Source organism: Notolabrus celidotus, chromosome 3 (assembly GCF_009762535.1).
Source record: "Notolabrus celidotus isolate fNotCel1 chromosome 3, fNotCel1.pri, whole genome shotgun sequence".
Taxonomy (NCBI): Eukaryota; Metazoa; Chordata; class Actinopteri; order Labriformes; family Labridae; genus Notolabrus; species Notolabrus celidotus.
In genome coordinates, this window is record NC_048274.1 from 14,700,118 (window position 1) to 14,718,922 (window position 18,805).

The 18,805-nt window shown below is 38.3% G+C and overlaps 1 protein-coding gene across 1 annotated transcript; it reads left to right on the forward strand.

Annotated features, from left to right (window-relative positions):
* The first annotated feature begins 844 nt into the window (after nt 1-844).
* On the forward strand, nt 845-18,512 carry znf280d (zinc finger protein 280D). The gene is made up of 18 exons (XM_034680477.1): nt 845-1,013; nt 3,870-3,994; nt 4,381-4,586; nt 4,682-4,781; nt 4,911-5,135; nt 5,229-5,303; nt 5,411-5,517; nt 5,798-5,979; nt 12,465-12,622; nt 12,712-12,812; nt 12,903-13,049; nt 13,496-13,630; nt 13,735-13,967; nt 15,136-15,276; nt 15,383-15,451; nt 15,549-15,664; nt 15,758-15,779; nt 16,255-18,512. The coding sequence occupies exons 2-18, from the start codon at nt 3,877-3,879 to the stop codon at nt 16,907-16,909; spliced, it is 2,790 nt and encodes a 929-aa protein (XP_034536368.1). The 5' UTR covers nt 845-1,013; nt 3,870-3,876; the 3' UTR covers nt 16,910-18,512.
* The last annotated feature ends 293 nt before the right edge of the window (nt 18,513-18,805 follow it).

Below are 18,805 nucleotides of genomic sequence, written 5' to 3' on the forward strand. Positions count from 1 at the left end.
GTGTTTTCTGATTTGCTGTAGTGTTTTCTGATTTGTCGTAGTGTTTTCTGATTTGCTGTAGTGTTTTCTGATTTGTCGTAGTGTTTTCTGATTTGCCGTAGTGTTTTCTGATTTGTCGTAGTGTTTTCTGATTTGCCATACTGTTTTCTGATTTGCCATAGTGTTTTCTGAATTGCCGTTGAGTTGCTGAATTGATGTAGTGTTTTCTGAATTGATGTAGTGTTTTCTGAATTGACGTTGTGTTTTCTGAATTGATGTCGTGTTTTCTCAATTGCCGTACTGTTTTCTGATTTGCCATAGTGTTTTCTGAATTGTCGTACTGTTTTTTGATTTGCCGTACTGTTTTCTGAATTGCCGTTTTGATTTGCACTTCAGGGCCACCGTAGTAGAGTGCAGTCTGCTGTATTTACAAGAGTTAATAGTCAATATACGGGAAAAATTAGGTCCTGTATGAAATAAACCAATTTAGCACAATGTGCAGGATGTCCCGGCTAATACGGGACAGTTGGCAACCCTAGATGAGACATTAAATTGTCTCTTCACGGACAAGTTCAAGGATGATTTAACCCGTGATGTTTTTAAAAGGGTATACATGTCCAACCTAATGCATCTGTTGGGTCTTCCTGTTTTCTTTTCCTGTGTCGGCCCCAAGCCAAATGAAGCTGAACAGGCAGGATTATACTGGATCATAATAGATTCATAGTGAATCTGCTGGACATACATAACATGTTTGAGTCAAAGCGCAGCTGTAGTTTGGTTTAATGTGAGAATATACAATTATAAAACTCGAGAGACACCCGGAAGTACAGAAATTAGGGACCGGAAGTGGTGAAGCAAAATGTTTCAGGCAGTCTGATTGGTCTAGATCGCTCCAGTCTTTCCACCACCTTGGACCATCGCTACAGTTTTCTCCCCTCCTGTGAAAAGTGACTGTCACTGTACTAACTCTGTCGGTGAAGGACTGTGCTGAAGTTGGTTCTTGGCTTGAATCCCAGGCGTTGGGTTTGAGAGAGGTAGGCGGAGATGCTACACCTGCACACTGAACTCTGGAGTCTTTGTCCCACCATTCACAGGCTAACCTAACCTAGCCAGTGTCACGGTGCGCTCATCGACCTGGTGCTAACAGATGCAATGCACATAGTCAGAGCAGTTTAGGTAACATTTTATGATGGCTCGATAGTGTGATCTTGCACGCAATGCTTAATCCCACCGCAAAGGGCAGTCATCGAGGAGCAGGAGCATTGGAGATCATCAACGTTAGCTCGTTAGCATTAGCTCCATCTACATTGAATAGGATCGAGAAGCTAACAACATCAGATGAATGCTAGCTGCACACTGAAATAGCTTCTGTTGTTTACCTGTAGATAATCTAGTATTTAGTTAATGTGTTACCGGAAGTTCATGGAAATACTTCAATTCAGTCATTTAATTTTCATTCTTTATGGGTTTTATTGTAAAAACAACAATGGAAGCTTACTTTGGGACAGTTTTTGACTGTACATTACATTAAAGCTACTGTTGGTAGGAATGGTGTAAAAAATGTTGCTTTTTTTCTGCTGGGTTTGAAGAAAGGTTCATAATGTCCATCGGTACTCATCTGTAAGTGGAGTAATGTGAGACTATTGCAAAGTCTCTGCGTTTTCCAATGCCTTTGTATCAAGCAATGCTATTATTCCCCTTGTTCCCGTTATGACGGACCAATCATAGCTAATCTGCAATCCGCTGTCCTGATTGGTTAAGGGGCGGCCCCTACTACATCCTCCATTGGTAATGAGTCTGGCACTATCATGACTGCACACGTTTTTCCCATAGACTGTATAAATATAAATGTAGTATCCGTGACGTCACCCATCTGTTCCTGAGCGCTGTTTTAAAGCCAATCGACAGCGGCAACCATATTGGAAATGCGTAACTCAACCAGGCAGAGTGTGTCGTAAAGAGGTGGAGTTCTTAGCCAACAGCTATGTGTTCCCGTCTGGGAGTCAAGTCAGTCATGTCCTTATTTGGGCAAAGACTGGTAATCTTAATATCTTCTGAACCATCAGGTTAGAAAAAAATCACCCCCGTACAGAGTGTGCCGATAGAGAAATTAGCTACATAGACCCAAGCCGTTTTTCTGAACCAGGCTGTAAACATGTTTATTAATGCTGCAAAGATCGTCTTTTTTGAATTGGCGTCTATGTGGTTTCCGGTGTTTGTGCAGTCAGCCTTAAGTGGATTCTCTATGAACTGCAGTTTATCACACTTCCACATGGGCTTCATAGCTGGAGACCGGAGGTTGCCGCTTGGGTTAAATGTGTTATTTCTTTTGGGCAGATGTTCAACAGCTGCTGTAACAACCTAGACTTTTGCCACTTTATAAGTCAGTTGTACAGGATTGTTCCAATATTGGGTCTTATTATTTCTGATGGAGGCTGAAGAACTATCATAAGCATCGCTGTATTAGACTGTCCTAAAACATCGTTTGAATTGAACCCACTTGGTCACAGTTTTTAAATGGGGACATTTGCCCCAGTTTGAAGATATCACAGTGTCATGAACAACATTTCTATAGCCTTTCACATTATCACTGTATTTTTACTGCTACAGTGATGGTAGTCAGATTTCAAAAAGGGGAGAAATTACAAATACTCCTGGCATTTTTTCTCTAAAAGAATGTCCTAACCTGCTCTTGTGTGTCAACAAACCGGCAATGTTTGTTTAAGAAAATGCTGGCCTTGGTTCTATTCCTGCTTATTTTCACATCAATGTACTGTTTTTTTTGAGAGGTAGAAACCCAAAGTCACACAAAAAATCACCATCATCTCCTCTAAAACACTGAGGCATTGCTTGCAGTTTCTATGTGTTAACACAAGTGTGTCATCAGTATGTTGATGGAGAGGTGTTTCTTTGTTAAAAGCAAAAAATAAAGCTGAAAGACAACCGCATGTTTGGCTGTAGTTTACTAGAAACAAAGTACAAATCAGTGTTGATATTTCTCTGCTGGTTGATGCTTGGCTCACAGTGTTTTAACAGACTAGTCAGAACAGATCGTATAACAATTATATTTTACTTTCCAAGCAAATACATGTAATTCAACTTTCCTGTTTTGATCAAGTGTTTCTCTCTACACAAAGAGAGAATGATTTACTGTGAGGGACACACCCACAAGCACATGCAGTAGTTTGTATTCAGTAGTGAATTGTTTTTGGACCCGGAAGTAAAGACTGGTTGCAACACATCTTGTGCAAACCACCCTGCCAATAGGATGGGGCTTTTGAGAAAAAATAGATGTTGCTTCACGGTTTGAAAATACAACCTCTGAAACAAATCCTTGTCAGGCTTCATATGTTGTCTCAGTGTGATCACAGTATGCCAGCTTTGATTCAAGAGTATAGAAATGAGTAAGGGTGGGATTGATGGCCTGTGATTGAACTGTAGGTTTTGGGTAATTGTATCCTCATGTTTCACACTATGCTGTGATTTCCCCTCCAACTTGGTGTCTGTGTGCATAAAGTAAGAAGTTAGTGGTCTTCTTCACGGCAGGCATCATAAGCTGTCATTGTGAGAAAGTTATGTTGTGAGTTTTGCTGGTTTCCATTTTTTGGAGTCTTGTCACTTTTAGAGTTCAAGGGAGATGGCGTGACCCACCATTTAGAACGCATTACTCTTCCTGTTCATAAAAGTGCCAAAAGTTGAAAATAAATATGCAGATTCTATGTCCTACAAAGTTTAACTTTAGTTGAGATGTTTGGACTTTTTTTTGGAATTCATTTCCTTTCACCATGTCATATTTAATCTTTTCTCTGCAGGTGGTATCTTAAAGTGTTATCAGATGAAGAATTTTGATTATTTCAGGTTGTAATCAAATATTTGTTGTTTGTCTGCAGGTTCACAATGTCTGAACTATTTATGGAGTGTGTGGAGGAGGAGCTGGAGCCGTGGCAGAAACAAGTTCCTGAAGTCCAGTTAATAGAAGATGATGACGATGAACCCATCTTTGTTGGAGTGCTTTGTATGTTATTACCCTTTTTATTTAACATTTAATTTAACTATGTTTAAGTTCCAAACTTTCTGCATAATAATAGAATGTGTGCTCATATTTTTACAACTTCTTTGTTCTTTTATATAGAATATTGAAAAAATGTATTTTATTTTTTTAACTTTAGCCCAAAATCTGATTAATTTTTCAGAATATTTTGCCCCTGGTTATCAACATTTAAAGAATATATGTCAGAAAACTCTGTAATATTATTAAATAAGCCTAAGTGCTTGAAGCTGGGATTTTGAATTGATATCTACAATAGATAAACATGTAATCTCTTTTGCTTGTCTTCTACCGTATTGCAGATTATCTCTGTTAAAAGTATCTCATTGTGACTCTTTTGTTTGTCTTTACAGCTAGTAACCAAAAGGACAGTAGGTCTAACCCTCCACCTCCCCAAAGAAACAGTGCAGGGAAGCCAGAAATCAAGCATACTGCTATTCAGCCAGCCATTAGCTCCTCGCCCATAATGCTGCCTGTGAATGTGGCCGGAAACGCTGTCAATGCTGCAGCACCTAACATGACGACAGTGACCCCACAGCCTGTTATTGTCAACAACCAGGTATTGTTGGTTTGATTTTCATTTTTTCCATTCGTGTATTTTTTGAATGATGTGCATCATGAACCCGGTTAATGTGGATTTGTTCTTTCCTTCAGGGTTTCATCGTCACTTCTCCAAATTTGGTGAACAACAGAGAGTTCCTGGCTTCTCTTGGGAACCAGTACCCTCCTGGGACTTCATTTACAATTGTATCAGGTAAAGATGTGTGTAACGTGCCCCAGAGGAGTCCATCTTCCTCAGAGATATAGTGTTAAAAAGAGCTTTATCTAATGCCTCTGTAGTTTATATCTTTTATACCACATCTGTTTTTCTTCTGTCTTTCAGCCGGTCAGCCTCAGCTGTTTCAGCAGGTTTCTCCTGCCACAGTAATACCCAGTGCTGTCCACAGGCCTCAGGTGCAACAAATCAGCAACAACATAGTGACGCTGGCTAATGTCCGAAACCCCGCCATGTACTCAACGCAACCCAATCCAATGCAACTGAGCCTCTCCAACTCACAAGCTCCCCATACCTTCACTGTGCCTATACAGACAAACAACAATAACAGAGGTGATTTCATGCAACATGTAAATCCACTTCTTCATATTTTCAGATAACCCTGCAGGAAAGAACAAAAATTTAAATGCATTTTTCTTCTAACAGATCACAACTTTGCAAAGCAAAGGTTGCCACCACAGCAAGCAGACAACTCAGCAAAAAGACCCAAGATTGATTTTGGTATGTCTGTTGTCAAAGATGTGTTATGATACCTCTCTGTGATCTTATTGAAGTTTCATCTCATTGTGTGTGTTGTTGATTTGTCACATCTGACTGTTTTTCTGTAGTACCAACAAACACAGCAGTACCAGTGGAAAATGGGGTCACAAAGAAAAAGTGCCCCAAGTGTGATGAGGAGTTTATTACACTGGATGCGCTGAGGAGTCACATATCTGTGAGTAAAAACCAAATCAATAATAATATACATTTGTAGAAGATAAGTCTGCACAAAGCCGTTGATTGAAAACTAAATGGTTGGTTGGATATTTTTAGAATCACATCTTTTACAAATTGTATATTCATCATTACTTTGGAGACCGGATCGATTTGTATTTTCCATATATTTAAGTTTTTAACCATTTGCAACGTTTGGGGATAAATTATTTTTGAGTAAAGCTTGTGTCTTTGTTTACACACATCAGTCTTAATTAATCTCAAACATTTTCTTCTATCAGAGTGGTTGTGTAAACGTGCAGAGCATGGCTCAGGACATCGGTTCAAACAAGCGCATCATGCTCGTCTCAGATTTCTATTACGGCCGGTTTGAGGGAGACGGGAAAAAGAAGGAGACGACACTGAGGACCAACAACACCTTCAAGTGCCAGAGCTGCTTAAAGATTCTGAAGAACAACATCAGGTAGGACTTTTCTCTTTCTAGTCTCCAGTGAAATAACACAGTAATAATTCATTAGTTTTCTATGCCAGATTCTGTGTCTGCAAAAATGTAAATAAAACAACAAGTGCACTGTTGTTCACCTCTGAATGTTGGGCCTCATGCCCTGTGGGCTTTTACAGCTATCCTTCTGGTATGCCAAAAGACCTGTTCTCTGGTTCATCCTGGTCCAGAACCAGCTGATCTGCTCTGTCGTCCTCATTGTGCTCCTGTTTGTGTCAGGGGCCTAAGGAGAGCTGCTGGTTTTAGTTAATTTACAGAGTAGTTCAGCTGGTAGCATTTTATTCCAAAATCGTATCAACTTAATACTTTAGATCATGCTTCTCCGGTGAGAGGATTTACTGTGTTCTTTGTTTTATATATGATTGTACATCATGTGTTTGAGTGTTAGAAGACACAGAACACAACAACACAATGACATAGAAGACACAGACAAACCTAACACTTATAAAAAAGGATGATATTACATTGGTAGTTACAGCTTTAGCCTACTGCAGAGAAGAATCAGCCCCAGTCTGCTCAGTAAGAACTGTGTCTCTACAGAGGTACGCGTTTGACTCTCAATGTAAAGCCTCTACGTTCTGTTGAGTGATTTTCTTCTTGATGCAGAGGGGGAGGATTTTGCTCAGCAACATCCACACTGCTGTAAACATTTGTCACGGCTGAAAATCTGTTGGCTTCATCCAGTAGGTTGATGCTAGGGATGACCACAATTAATCGATTATCGATTAATTGATTGTTAAGAAATTACTCGAAACACACATTTTTGTTATCAATTTTCCGTCACGTGGAACAAACATCATGTGGTCTCATATTACACTCATCTATCAGTGAGGTGTTTTAAGTTTAAAGCATGTTTGGATGTGAATCAGCTGTTAAAGGTGTTGCACACAGCGGAGACGCTCAGCTGGGGGCTGCTGCTGTGCGTCAGGTCTCCACATGCGCTTTTTAAAAGAGGATCAATACAAAACTGCTGCCAACAACGACACTGACACAAAGGTTGACAGCTTTAAACAGGATATTTCCCACTTTTGGATACAAAGGCAACAGACAGGTGGGAAATTCTGGTACGCTACGTTTACAGACCAGCAACATCAGAGCCGTCTGGGCTTTTCTCCAGCGGGACTGATTATGACCCGGTTGCGCTCCCGGCTGACACCTGACCGAATACACATGTTTATTTTTCTGAATAAGAACGAGTAGACAGAAAACTGGACACTGTGAGTCTGAAGTACTTTTCTGTTAGTATTATGAGACTTCACTTTATAAGATTATGTCCGCGGAGAATATTTTAATGAGCCTGATCGTTGATATTCTGCACGTCAAACATGTACCCGTATTCAATCCTGTCAGTTATATGCATTTTGTTGCTGTAGAAAATATAATTTAGGGGTAAAACAACATATTTGGCATTGTTTTTGACGTGAGAATAATAATGTTTTTTTTTATCAATTAATCGATAATTGATCGTTAACATTTCCAAAAATCGATCACGGAAAATACTTAAAATGTACATCCCTAGTTGATGCATTTTCACAAAGCGGGCATTCAGGTCAGAAACAGTCCTGTCATCAAACAAAGTTAGTAGTCACCAAACTTGTGGTTGTATGTAACTTGAGTTATAGAAGGACAGTGGAGTAAAATTGTCAGGTGGATCGATCATTGCCTTGTTGTTGTGATTTAGACAATGTTATGGACTTGTATGGTAAATAAAGCGCTGGATACGTTGAAGCTCGATTGTTTGTGTTGTGTGGAACGTGGAACCACTTTTGGTAGTGTTAAGATAAATGGAAAAACTGAGATTAAAGGCTGGAACCATCATACAGACTGCACCAGATTTCAAATAAGAAAACAGAAAATGAAATCAGTTTAGTCAATAAGTTATAATTCATGTTATAATAGTTATGGTACTTGGTTTTAGACACTTTAAATGTAACATATTGGGCTGGTGTAGAAAAAAAAGAGGACTAAAGAGATATCAAGTATTATCAGCTTGTTTTTTTAGTTTTATAACTGAAATAAGTCCACTGTTGACTTACTGGAGGAAGGCTGTTTTTCTGGAGTTGAAATGAGAGATTAATAAAAGGATGCACATGAATCTACTCTGTGTTGTGCAATCTATAAGGTTGAACAAAGGGATCTTTTAGATGAACAAACTGAACTTATCTGTTATCGTCAGCCCTACAGCATAAAAACCTCTGGGGGGTAAACTAATGCTGACCAGTTTATGTTTCCTTTAAATATAGGTGGTGGATGTTGATGATTAATGTACCAGGTTATGACAGCATATTTATTAACTTGTGTCCAAAATAGGCAGCATTGAACTCCTATCAGTTGGTTTATTTAAACTCGAAACCCCTTGAGAGCAAGCCCTCATTTACAATGATGACAAGCATATAAAAGAAACATTAAAATGCATGACAAGCAAATAAAAGATATAACCCTAAAAGAATGATGATCAATTAAAAACAGACAACAATTAAAAGTAATGTTACAACCATTGAAAAATAATGTTACACAAAGTCAGTTAAAACCGGTACAATCAGAGGTTAAACATTTTAAAACTAATGATTTAAAATGACCAAACGGAACCAGTTCATTCATTTTTAAACCGTTATGCCAACTGCGCCCCCAATTGGTGCATTTTTAATTGTTCCGTTTAAAACAACAGTAGTCTATGAGATATGTCTCTATACTTTATATAGACAGACATTGAGATGTTACTACTAGTAAATTAACCTATTTATTAATATCCTTTACAAATGTAATTCTCCAGGAGAAAGGGTTGTCAGATGAAGAAATATATTTTGGCAGATTGCTTTAAAGTCTTTCCTTTAACTAAATTCTCATGGTAGTACATTTGTTTCCTTGGTTTGCAGTCACATCACCCTTCTTTATATTGAACTGCTACATAAATAAGGTGCATCATAAGCCCTTAGAACGCAGAATGGGACTTGAAGGGCTTGTTGAGAAGATGTCTGTCCGACACCAATAAAGCGATGTTGGCCGTCCTCACTGCAGTTTTCTTCTCAGATGGATGGCAGCATTAGACGCTTTTCCTCATGGGCCTAAAGATGAAAAATGAAGGCGAGTTTATTTGGCGTAAGAACTGTTCCTTTTGATTAAATAACTCTACTTCAGGACATTGCAAAAAAAAAAGCTTCTGTAAGCTGCTTTTAATGGGGAAACGCATTTGTACCGCAGCCACGCTCTCACAGTGGAGGTCATGGTTCAGCCACATGAAGATTTCTATTAGAGGAGCTGAGGCAGCAGAACAAGCATGTTGAAAAATGGACCATCCCTCACCGGGGGCAGCTGAGGCAGGAAGCTGCAGAGGGGCTGCTTGGGGACGCGGGGTGATACATCATTAGACAAAACCAAAATCTTTTTGTAATGGTTGATATTATAACGACATTATAGATGCTTAGAAATTAGGCACAAGGAGAGTACTGCGTTTATCTTCGAACCCTTGGGACCTGGACCATATAGTATTTTCCCCTGTTAACATTAGTTTTTAATGCACCTATAAATGGAACTACTCCTTGAGTTATTGCTTAACATTCTGCATAGTTACATCATGAACCCACAGTTACAGTTCAGGGTATTTATTTATTTATTTATTTATTTATTCATTTATTCATTCCCTAAGTATCTGTTATCATGAATGGCATTGTTTTGATTACGAGTTGTTGTACGTCTTGTATACTTAAATAATGTTAGTATGGTAACCTAAGTTTCGATGTGGTCAACGATTTCCCTCAGAATGAACTTTTCAGAATAATCAGCATTTTATACAAACTCATGGAATACTCATGAGGGAAAGATTAAAGTGCATGTAATTTTCTTGATTAATTGTACGCCTGCTTTTCATTCTGTAAAATACCAAATAGGTAGTGTAAATATTTGAGAGTTTGTCAGATAAAAACAAAACACTTTCAAACATGACCTCTGATGAGTTTTATTTCCAAATTTGCAATCTGTTCACTGACTGATTAAATAGTTGTATTAAAATTTTACCATAAAATTCATATGTGACCTAGAAAGGTACATTTCCTCCTGTTTTAATGAGTAAAAAAAAGTACTAAGGATCCCCCTTCAAAATCCGTAAAATATGTCTGAATTGACACACTTAGTAGAACCTTGAAAAATACATTGTAGCAGACGAAACTGCATTGCTAGCTGGAGTCCTGGCTTACACGTGTCTCCCTGTTGCATCAAGAGCAATCATCTTCTCATGAGCCGTTCAATGTTGTAAAAACTAAAACAAATTTATTTAGATGTTTCATCAGTGTCACAAATCCAAATATTTGGCGGATGATGCAGGATTCCACAATAATAAACAAAACTCTAGACAGACATGGTAAAAAACTGTGCGACTCCAAACCAGCCTAGCTTCCACTGACTCCTCCCACTGTCTGTGCCACACACAAAACTATATTAAAGAGACAGTATTCTTATCAAGAAATACTCTATAGTGATCTTAATACGAAAATCTCAGAGACCCTTTGGTCTAAGATGATGAGGGGAATATATACATCTTCGATATGTATGAAGCATACTGTTATGCAGTTTAAAATTTTCCACCGACTGCACTGGACCAAAGTTAAACTGTCTCATTTTGTGCCCAATATAAACCCTATATGTGATCGCTGTAAACAATCTGAAGCCACTTTAATCCACATGTTTTGGGAATGTCCCGGGTTATCCAATTTTGGCTGTTAATATTTGATCTACTTTCCAAAACTACAGGTAGAGTTTTAGAACTGTCTGCTTTCTTAGCGCTATTTGGTGTGGCAACACAACACCTAATTTTGAACAAAGACACACAGAGTTTTCTTTCTTTTGCCACACTTGTAGCAAGAAGACAAATTTTGATTAGATGGAAAGACTGTAACCCTCCAACATTTAAACAGTGGATTAGAGACATGTTACATTTTGTAAAGCTGGAGAAGATAAGGTATACTGTCAGGGGATCAGCTAACAAGTTTTTACTGATATGGCAGCCCTTTCTGAGTCGTGTTGATGTTTTAGGCTCTGATAATTTTGTGGATGAGTAACCTTTCATGTCAATGTAAGCAATAAGAGGCATATGAAAATTGAAGGACCCTTGAGATGCCCCTTTGGCTCATGCGGCTTCCCCCCTCTTTTGTGTGTTTCAGTGCTTGTGTATGCCCTAGATCAGGGGTGTCCAAACTTTTTTCAAAGAGGGCCACATATGATGTTGTCAGAATACCTCAGGGCCAGTGGCTCCTACTGAGACTTAGGAATCCTAAAAGTTATACATGAAATATTTATTTAATATTTAGTATCATTATTTTCCTATGGCAGGATCACGATCTAGATTTCATCACACTTCTTTTTCATGTTTTTTTTAAGACCTTTCTGACCAGCAGACAACATTTTAAGAACTATATAATTACTTTCCTGAGTTCTGAACATTTTTGATGCACCAAATTGTGCCTTTTCTGCACAATTTTATAATTTGATCCTGTCTTGTGTCCTCTTTTGTGTCTTCTGAAGTTTTAGTGTTCATCAAGAACATTTTCACATCATGATAAAAACATGAATTTGAAAACTTGTCAACTTTAAGAGTCTTTGTGTTTCTTCTTTATTGCCGTCTTGCAGAATTCCCAGAGCTTTGGTTTTAGACAGGTAGTCCATATGAAGCATTTTGAGATGTTTCTGGATTGACTTTAGTTTTGTTTGTAGAAAGAAACTGTGATTAATTTCTTTGCTATTAATAACACATTTTAAGATGGAAGCTTGGGGCCATAAATAAATGGACCTTGGGCCGCAATTGGCCCCCGGGCCGTACTTGGCGACACCCCTGCCCTAGATAATAGTGTACTGTTTTAACCTGTAACATTTCACTTTCTTAACTTTGGTATTTATTTCAATTTATGTATTGTATTTCATATTATTATTTTATTATTATTATTTATTCATTTGTTTTATTTCATTCCATTGTAATGTTTTGATATTAAGTTGTATTCCCTCTTAATGTTACCATGGGTGGGGGATTCTATTAATCAGTATATGTCATCACTGTACATTATTATTGTATTGAAAAATTCATAAATAAACTTTGTTTAAAAAAAAAACAACTCTATAATAATATGTTAAACAACCAAACCTATTATGTTTTTCTACATTCTTTACCACAACAAAATCTTAATAATACTAACGCTAAATAAATCTAAAAACAGTCACTAATAACTGGAAACATAACTTTGCCCCATACATACATATTCCTTAAATAAAGATTTGAATCCAGAAGGAGAGAGGGAGGGGGGGCGTGGGCTGTTTTTGGAGAAAGAAATTCCTGATGATGACCCAAAATGTTGCAGGATAGAGTTCATATTGGCCCACATTGTCTTAATTGGTGCTTTCCGTCTCTGATGTAACACGTGTAAATATCTTGAAAGTAATGTGTCTACTTCTCCCTGCAGGTTCATGAACCATATGAAGCACCACCTGGAGCTGGAGAAACAGAACAGTGAGAGCTGGGAAAGCCACACCACATGCCAGCATTGTTACCGAAAGTACGGGACTCCGTTCCAGCTGCAGTGCCACATTGAGAGCGCCCACAGCCCCATCGAATCCTCCAGTATGACATCTTTAACTTTACAGCCTAGCATAACAGTGTGATCAAACACAGAGTGGCCTTTTATAAACTTCTTTTCTTTCCTTTTTTAGCCAATTGCAAGATATGTGAGCTTGCCTTCGAGTCAGAGCAGGTTCTCCTGGAGCACATGAAGGACAACCACAAACCTGGAGAAATGCCCTACGTGTGCCAGGTCTGTCGCTTCATACTGAGTCATAGTTTGTGTTAATATTTCGAGGAAATCATTCATGGATTCTGACGTTTCCTCTCACTGTTTCTCTAGGTCTGCAGTTTCAGGTCCTCGTTCTTCTCAGATGTGGAGGCACATTTCCGAAGTGCTCATGAAAACACTAAAGACCTCCTCTGTCCATTCTGTCTCAAAGTTCTTAAAAGTGGTCATGTGTACATGCAGCACTACATGAAACATCAGGTACATTGTGTCCTGCATTTCATTTTATCTATCATAAAGCCTCTGTAAAGGTGTCATTACTCAGAGATCTCAGAGTTATGGAACAGCCTTATAGATATTCTTCTTCTAATTGTGTATTGATTATGTTAACGTAAAATAGTTTGAAGAGTATTTTCAAAAAATAAACTCACATTAGTTGATTTGTACTTTTACCTACAACTCCAAGAAGTGATTAATTATGATTTTTGAAGCTCACTTTAGTGGGATATTTAAAACATGCTTCCCTTAACCTCACCAAAAGAGCAATAAGCATCACAGTGTTCACAAGTTAAAGCAAAACAAAACTCACGGCTGTTCCATCATCAGAAATGAAATCAGTAGAAAATGAACCATCTCAGCAGTTATCCAGTAGTTGCATCCTTAACTAATCAGACTTTTTGTTCCTGTTTTTTTTTTTTTGATTTCAGAGAAAAGGTATCCATCGCTGTGGAAAGTGTAGACTGAATTTCCTCACCCTCAAGGAGAAAGTGGAGCATAGGGCTAATGTTCACAAGACTTTCAGGAAACCTAAAGCTTTGGAGGGTCTCCCTCCAGGAACAAAGGTCAGTCCCTGTCTTAATCACATCACCACATTTTCTTTGCTTTGACTTAATTTATTTTAAGTACAAATTTCACTTAGCTTTAATGCACTCTGCTTTCTTTCCAGGTCACCATTCGAGCCTCCCTCACAGGAAAGTCCACCTCTCTGCCCACCTCCCCTGATCGACCCATTCCTATTGTCGGTCCACAAAAACAGAGTTTGAATCAGAAAACCAAAACTCCCATCAACATCCTCAACCCAAGGTCAAACATCTCTGCAGCAGGAAAGGCCAAGGCAACCCAGAGCAAGAAGCAAAATAACCGCACTGGCAAGCACAACCTGGCGCTCAGGGGTCTCAGGTTGGTAACCAAGCTTTCCACACAGCACTCAGACACTCAAATAAATATTAACAAAGGGTTGAACCTTCTCAACCTGAATTTTGTATCGTAATAGGGATTACCACTAGTTCAAGCGTTGAAGTCTCTTTATGCCCATTAAGACTGTCACTTTGTTTAAATTGTGTATAAAATCATTTGCAGTGTCAACAAGAGCTACAAGAAATCAGATAAACTGCTTTAAGTGATTCCAATCGAGGCAACATCATTTGAGAATTACTTAAACAAAAGTAAAAAAAGCTGGCGTCATTAAGATGAGCTCATTAAGATGAGCTCATCAGACCTCTGTAACCTGCCAGAGGCTTGTTGGTTAGTCCAGTGCAACCAAATCTATGATAGTCAAATTGAATTGTGGATAATTTTGGCTACAAGTTTTTGACAGAAAGAAGAATTAATTGTAAAAGAAAAAATACTGTTCATGGTCTGGTGCATCAGTCTAAAGATTTTTTATAAATGTCAATCAGAGTGCAGAACTACATTGTTACATTTTAAAGTACTTAATGTTGATTGAATGCCTAAACTCTGTGTTTGGGTTATAGAAAATAATTTGTGGAACTGACTCTTGGCTTGTAAATTTGGGCCCCAAAGAATACTCCATTACAACCCGCATGTTTAGCTTTGGGTCCCCTGAATCATCAGGATCCCCCTCGTGACCACTAATACAGACCTCCACCACCTGGGTATTCAGGAGTGGAGCACATTAATATAGGTTATTAAGGCCTAGCTGTTCACAAAGAAGCTAATTGTGTTTTCAATTAATTTTCCAGACACTGTTCATTAGGCTGACTAAAAATAACATGGTGTGTAGTGGACAGAGTGGGGATTCTTTCCTTTAACAACTAATGAGTGTGATATTTGGTTAATTGGTCTCAGTAATCAAAGCTAATATGCTGCATCAATCATATGACATGGGCTTTTAAGCAGATGAGTCAGGAGACAATGTGGTGTAAAGGACATTTTAAGACTGGTAGACCTGAAGAAGGAACCTTCTGGCGTCTTTAATTAAATTGTATCCAAACAACACGCTTAAACTTTCATACCTCTACTTGACCAAGAGACTGTTGATTTTAAGTTCTATCATTTTCACTGCTGACTGGTTGAACTTCATTGTGCCCTCTTTTTGAATCTTCAGCCTCAAGGGGAAACGCTACACGTGCATCGAGTGCAACTCATCAGTAGACGACTTTTTCACTCACTTCCCGATGGTTTCTAACTGTGGTGCGTGTAAATATAAAACAAGTTGCAAAGTTGCCATTGGGAATCACATGATAAGGTAAGTTTTGTATTTGAATTGAAGTCGTATGTATGGAACTTATTTATAGGCCCAGTGTGTTTAATTTGACACGTCTTGTGACCAATCTTTCTCTGGCCTTTGTTAGGTTTCATAGCACGATAACTAAAAACCGATTTTCCAAAATGGATCACAAGAAACAATCATCTGCATTAAAGTAAGTAAGCTTCATAAATTATATATGCACTTTAAATCCATGTTTTCTCTCTGTAGTTCTACAAGAAACATCTTTTTTCTCTTATTCCTCCTCTTAGATCAACCCTGGTCTGTCTCCACTGTGACCTCCTCGTTGATGGATCAGCAGGCGACCAGATGACCAAACATTTGACTGATCGACCAAATCACGTTTGCAAAGTCATTCAGGACAAAGGTATGTAGTTTATCTGTTGACATCCACTTTAATCATGACTGGCACATAGTGAAAAGTATCTTGAAAAGGTTGTCTCTTGTTTTGACCCACCAGATATGAAAGCCAAGGGTCGAGTGTGAGTAGAAACTACTACCCACATCACATCTCATCACCCCAAATGACACACTAATCTTTAGATGAGCAAAAAAACGTCTTAATTGCTGTCTTTCTGAAATAAATTGGCATGCTTTTTTTCTGTTACAGGATGCAAATCTGCTCTTTAAATCACATGTCCTTTATTTTCTTCTTTGGATTCATGACTCTGTTCTCTCTCTTTGGATTAACCACTTTGAACACATCGTTTCTTGTCTGTACAGATTAATGCCTTTAATGCTACTCTCCTTTTTAACTAAATTACAAACAGACATCCTCTTTAACTTGAAGTTTCACTTTAATACAGATTATTTAATGTCCACATAATGTCCAAATGTGTTGTGAAATATTGTGTTGTGGCTGTGGGTTTGTCTAGCTGATTAATAAGAGCATGTTGCTAACCGCTGAGGTAAATCTAAAGGATGCTTTTACAATGATGTCCTCTTTCTTTCATGCAGACAATACGTCTTGGGACAGCCAGTAAAGGTCTTGTACCTCTTGACCTCAGCCCGGGCTCAAAAAGTAATGGAAACAGACATGAAACTAGCTGTAAGTGTTCCTCCTGGAAATGTTCCTTCTGGAAGTGTTCCTACTGGAAGTGGTCCGCCTGGGAGTTTTCCTCCTGAGAGTGTTCATCCTGGAAGTGTTCCTTCTGGAGGTGATCCTCCCAAGAGTGTTCCTCCTGGGAGTTTTCCTCCTGAGAGTGTTCTTAATGCAAGTGTTCCTTCTGGAAGTGTTCCTCCCAAGAGTGTTCCTCCTGAAAGAGTTCCTCCTGAGAGTGTTCCTTCTGAAAGTGTTCCTCCTGAGAGTGTTCCTCCTGAGAGTGTTCCTTCTGGAAGTGTTTCTCCTGCAAAGTCTGACAAACCAGAATCAGAGCCGGTGTTACCAGCAGGCCATCAGGAAAATGGCACCACAGAAATAATTGTGATTGAAGGTTCCTTTGAAGAACAAACACAGCAGCCATTGCAGCCTGATGCTTTGTCTGTAGGTGCACCGGATGGAGATTCAGCTCTCCGTGAGGAGTCAGTGGTTGAAACAGATGATCTGGTGGTTGCAGATCAGCTGCCTGTCCCTGAACAGGAGGTAGGGGAACAACAAACTGAGACAGAGTGAACTGTTGTATCACCTTTACAATGCAAATGACATGAGAAGACTTCAGAGATGAATTTCAGAAAAACTGCTTCATCAGCAATCCTCAATAATTTTTCTATATCCAACATGCTGTTCACATCACTGATACTTGGCCACTACTACCCCCTTTGATAACCATGTGTTTGTCAAGCCAACTTAAAACATATCTTATCAAATACTTTCTTTACATTTCTGTCAAACTTCCTCGGTTTAAAAAATGAAAAAAATCTCATTTTTAAAATAGAACATAGCCAGTACCATCTTTTTTATTGCCCTCTAAACTACCCAAATATAGTTAGAAAATATGCTTAGTCATACTTTAAAATGTCAAAAGAAAAACATTCTGTATCTCAGCAGGTTCATGACTACTCTGTATTGTCTTCTGCTTTGACTTAAACGATTGTAGCTCAATTTGTTCTTCTTAAAAGGATGTTACTACGCTCTGCTGTGTTCTTTTATCAAAGGTTGAAGCTTGTTGTCACTGATTTGACTGCAGCACTCCGCTCAGTGGCTCAGAATGTACATGCTCACTTTGTGTCTGTTTTAGTTTTTGAAGCAATTTAACCTTTCCTTGTTATCCCTCCTAAAAGAACAGATACCAAAGTTTGTAGTTTGCCTTTCATTTGGGTTTCCAAAACATCTTTTGGTGCTGGAATTATGTTTTGAGCTAAAGTTGAGACTTTTCGTTAGTTTTGATTTTAAAGTGGCCAACAGCTTTGTTTCATACATTGTGGTTTCCTGCCATTTTAAGGCTAATGGATCCCTTTTTTAAATGATAACTCTCAGCTGCTCACTTTCATTGGATTTAAAATCGCAAAAAACACAATTAAAAAAAAACTTCTGGTTTGTAGCAGGAATAAGTGAAGTGGTACAAGTAAAGTAAATAGTTAGCAGCTGGTTTTTAAAAGCCACAAGTAACATTTATCTTTACAAACACTATCATGCTTTAAACTAATAACAAATACTGCAGTACATTTGTAAAAACTTTGAGTGTCAAAATGTATCCCAGAGAAAATGGCTCTTGGCTTGGAGAAAAACTGAGACATCGGGGGTGTTAGTTTGAAAATGGCCAAAATGACAGGGTTTAGTTGCATGGTAGGTTGCTGTGGACAATTGCCTGAATAACTGTTAAAGAATGCTTGTGTGTAATCTCTGGCAGAAAACACAGCATGACACTCCAACCTGAGATCCGTCAGTCATGTTTTCATGTCCTAATTGCTGGTTGATCAATGTGCCATCTTCTTTGCATTGAGGGTACAAAAAGAAAAATCCACTCTTGTTCCGGTATGTATATATAAACTATATAACCAGTTAACCTTTTGTGACTAGATACCCCAAGAGTCATTATTTTAGTTTGTTTTGTAAAAGGGAATTCCCATGTACATACAGCATCAGTAGAGCAAGACTGTAAAGGCATATATGATTATGACAGCACTGTAAATGTAACCACTCTGAGTCTGTTTTAATACATTCCTCAAAATATATAGTGTTCTCCTTAGGGCACATTTTCCTCAGAGATCTATACACTACTCAGTTTGTAAAAGTGTTTTCCTGGTTGCGATGTAAATAAATCTTTACTACAAGAGATGTTGTACGTGGAGTTTTATTGTTCAAGTTCAATAAGGAACTCAAGAAACCGTTTGGTCCCTAATTGAAACCACCCTTTAACATGTGGGATCCATCAAAGACTATTTTTGTACTCAGAGTACAAATGTTTTCTGTTTTAGATTTGACTTTTACTTTCATCTTACGACACAGAATGGAAAGTGTTTATGATATATGGAGAAGATTATGCTGTGTCTTTATCACAGGCTGTAAAACATTATTTTCTAGATTATACAAATATTTATGTTCATTAGTTTAGGGAGAAATATGTTG

Coding starts and splice junctions, on each gene's coding strand:
- znf280d (XM_034680477.1), top strand. CDS start 3,877: ATGTCTGAACTATTTATGGAGTGTGTGGAGGAGGAGCTGGAGCCGTGG. Junction 4,587..4,681: donor CTGTTATTGTCAACAACCAG/GTATTGTTGGTT, acceptor TCTTTCCTTCAG/GGTTTCATCGTCACTTCTCC. Junction 5,304..5,410: donor AAGACCCAAGATTGATTTTG/GTATGTCTGTTG, acceptor GTTTTTCTGTAG/TACCAACAAACACAGCAGTA.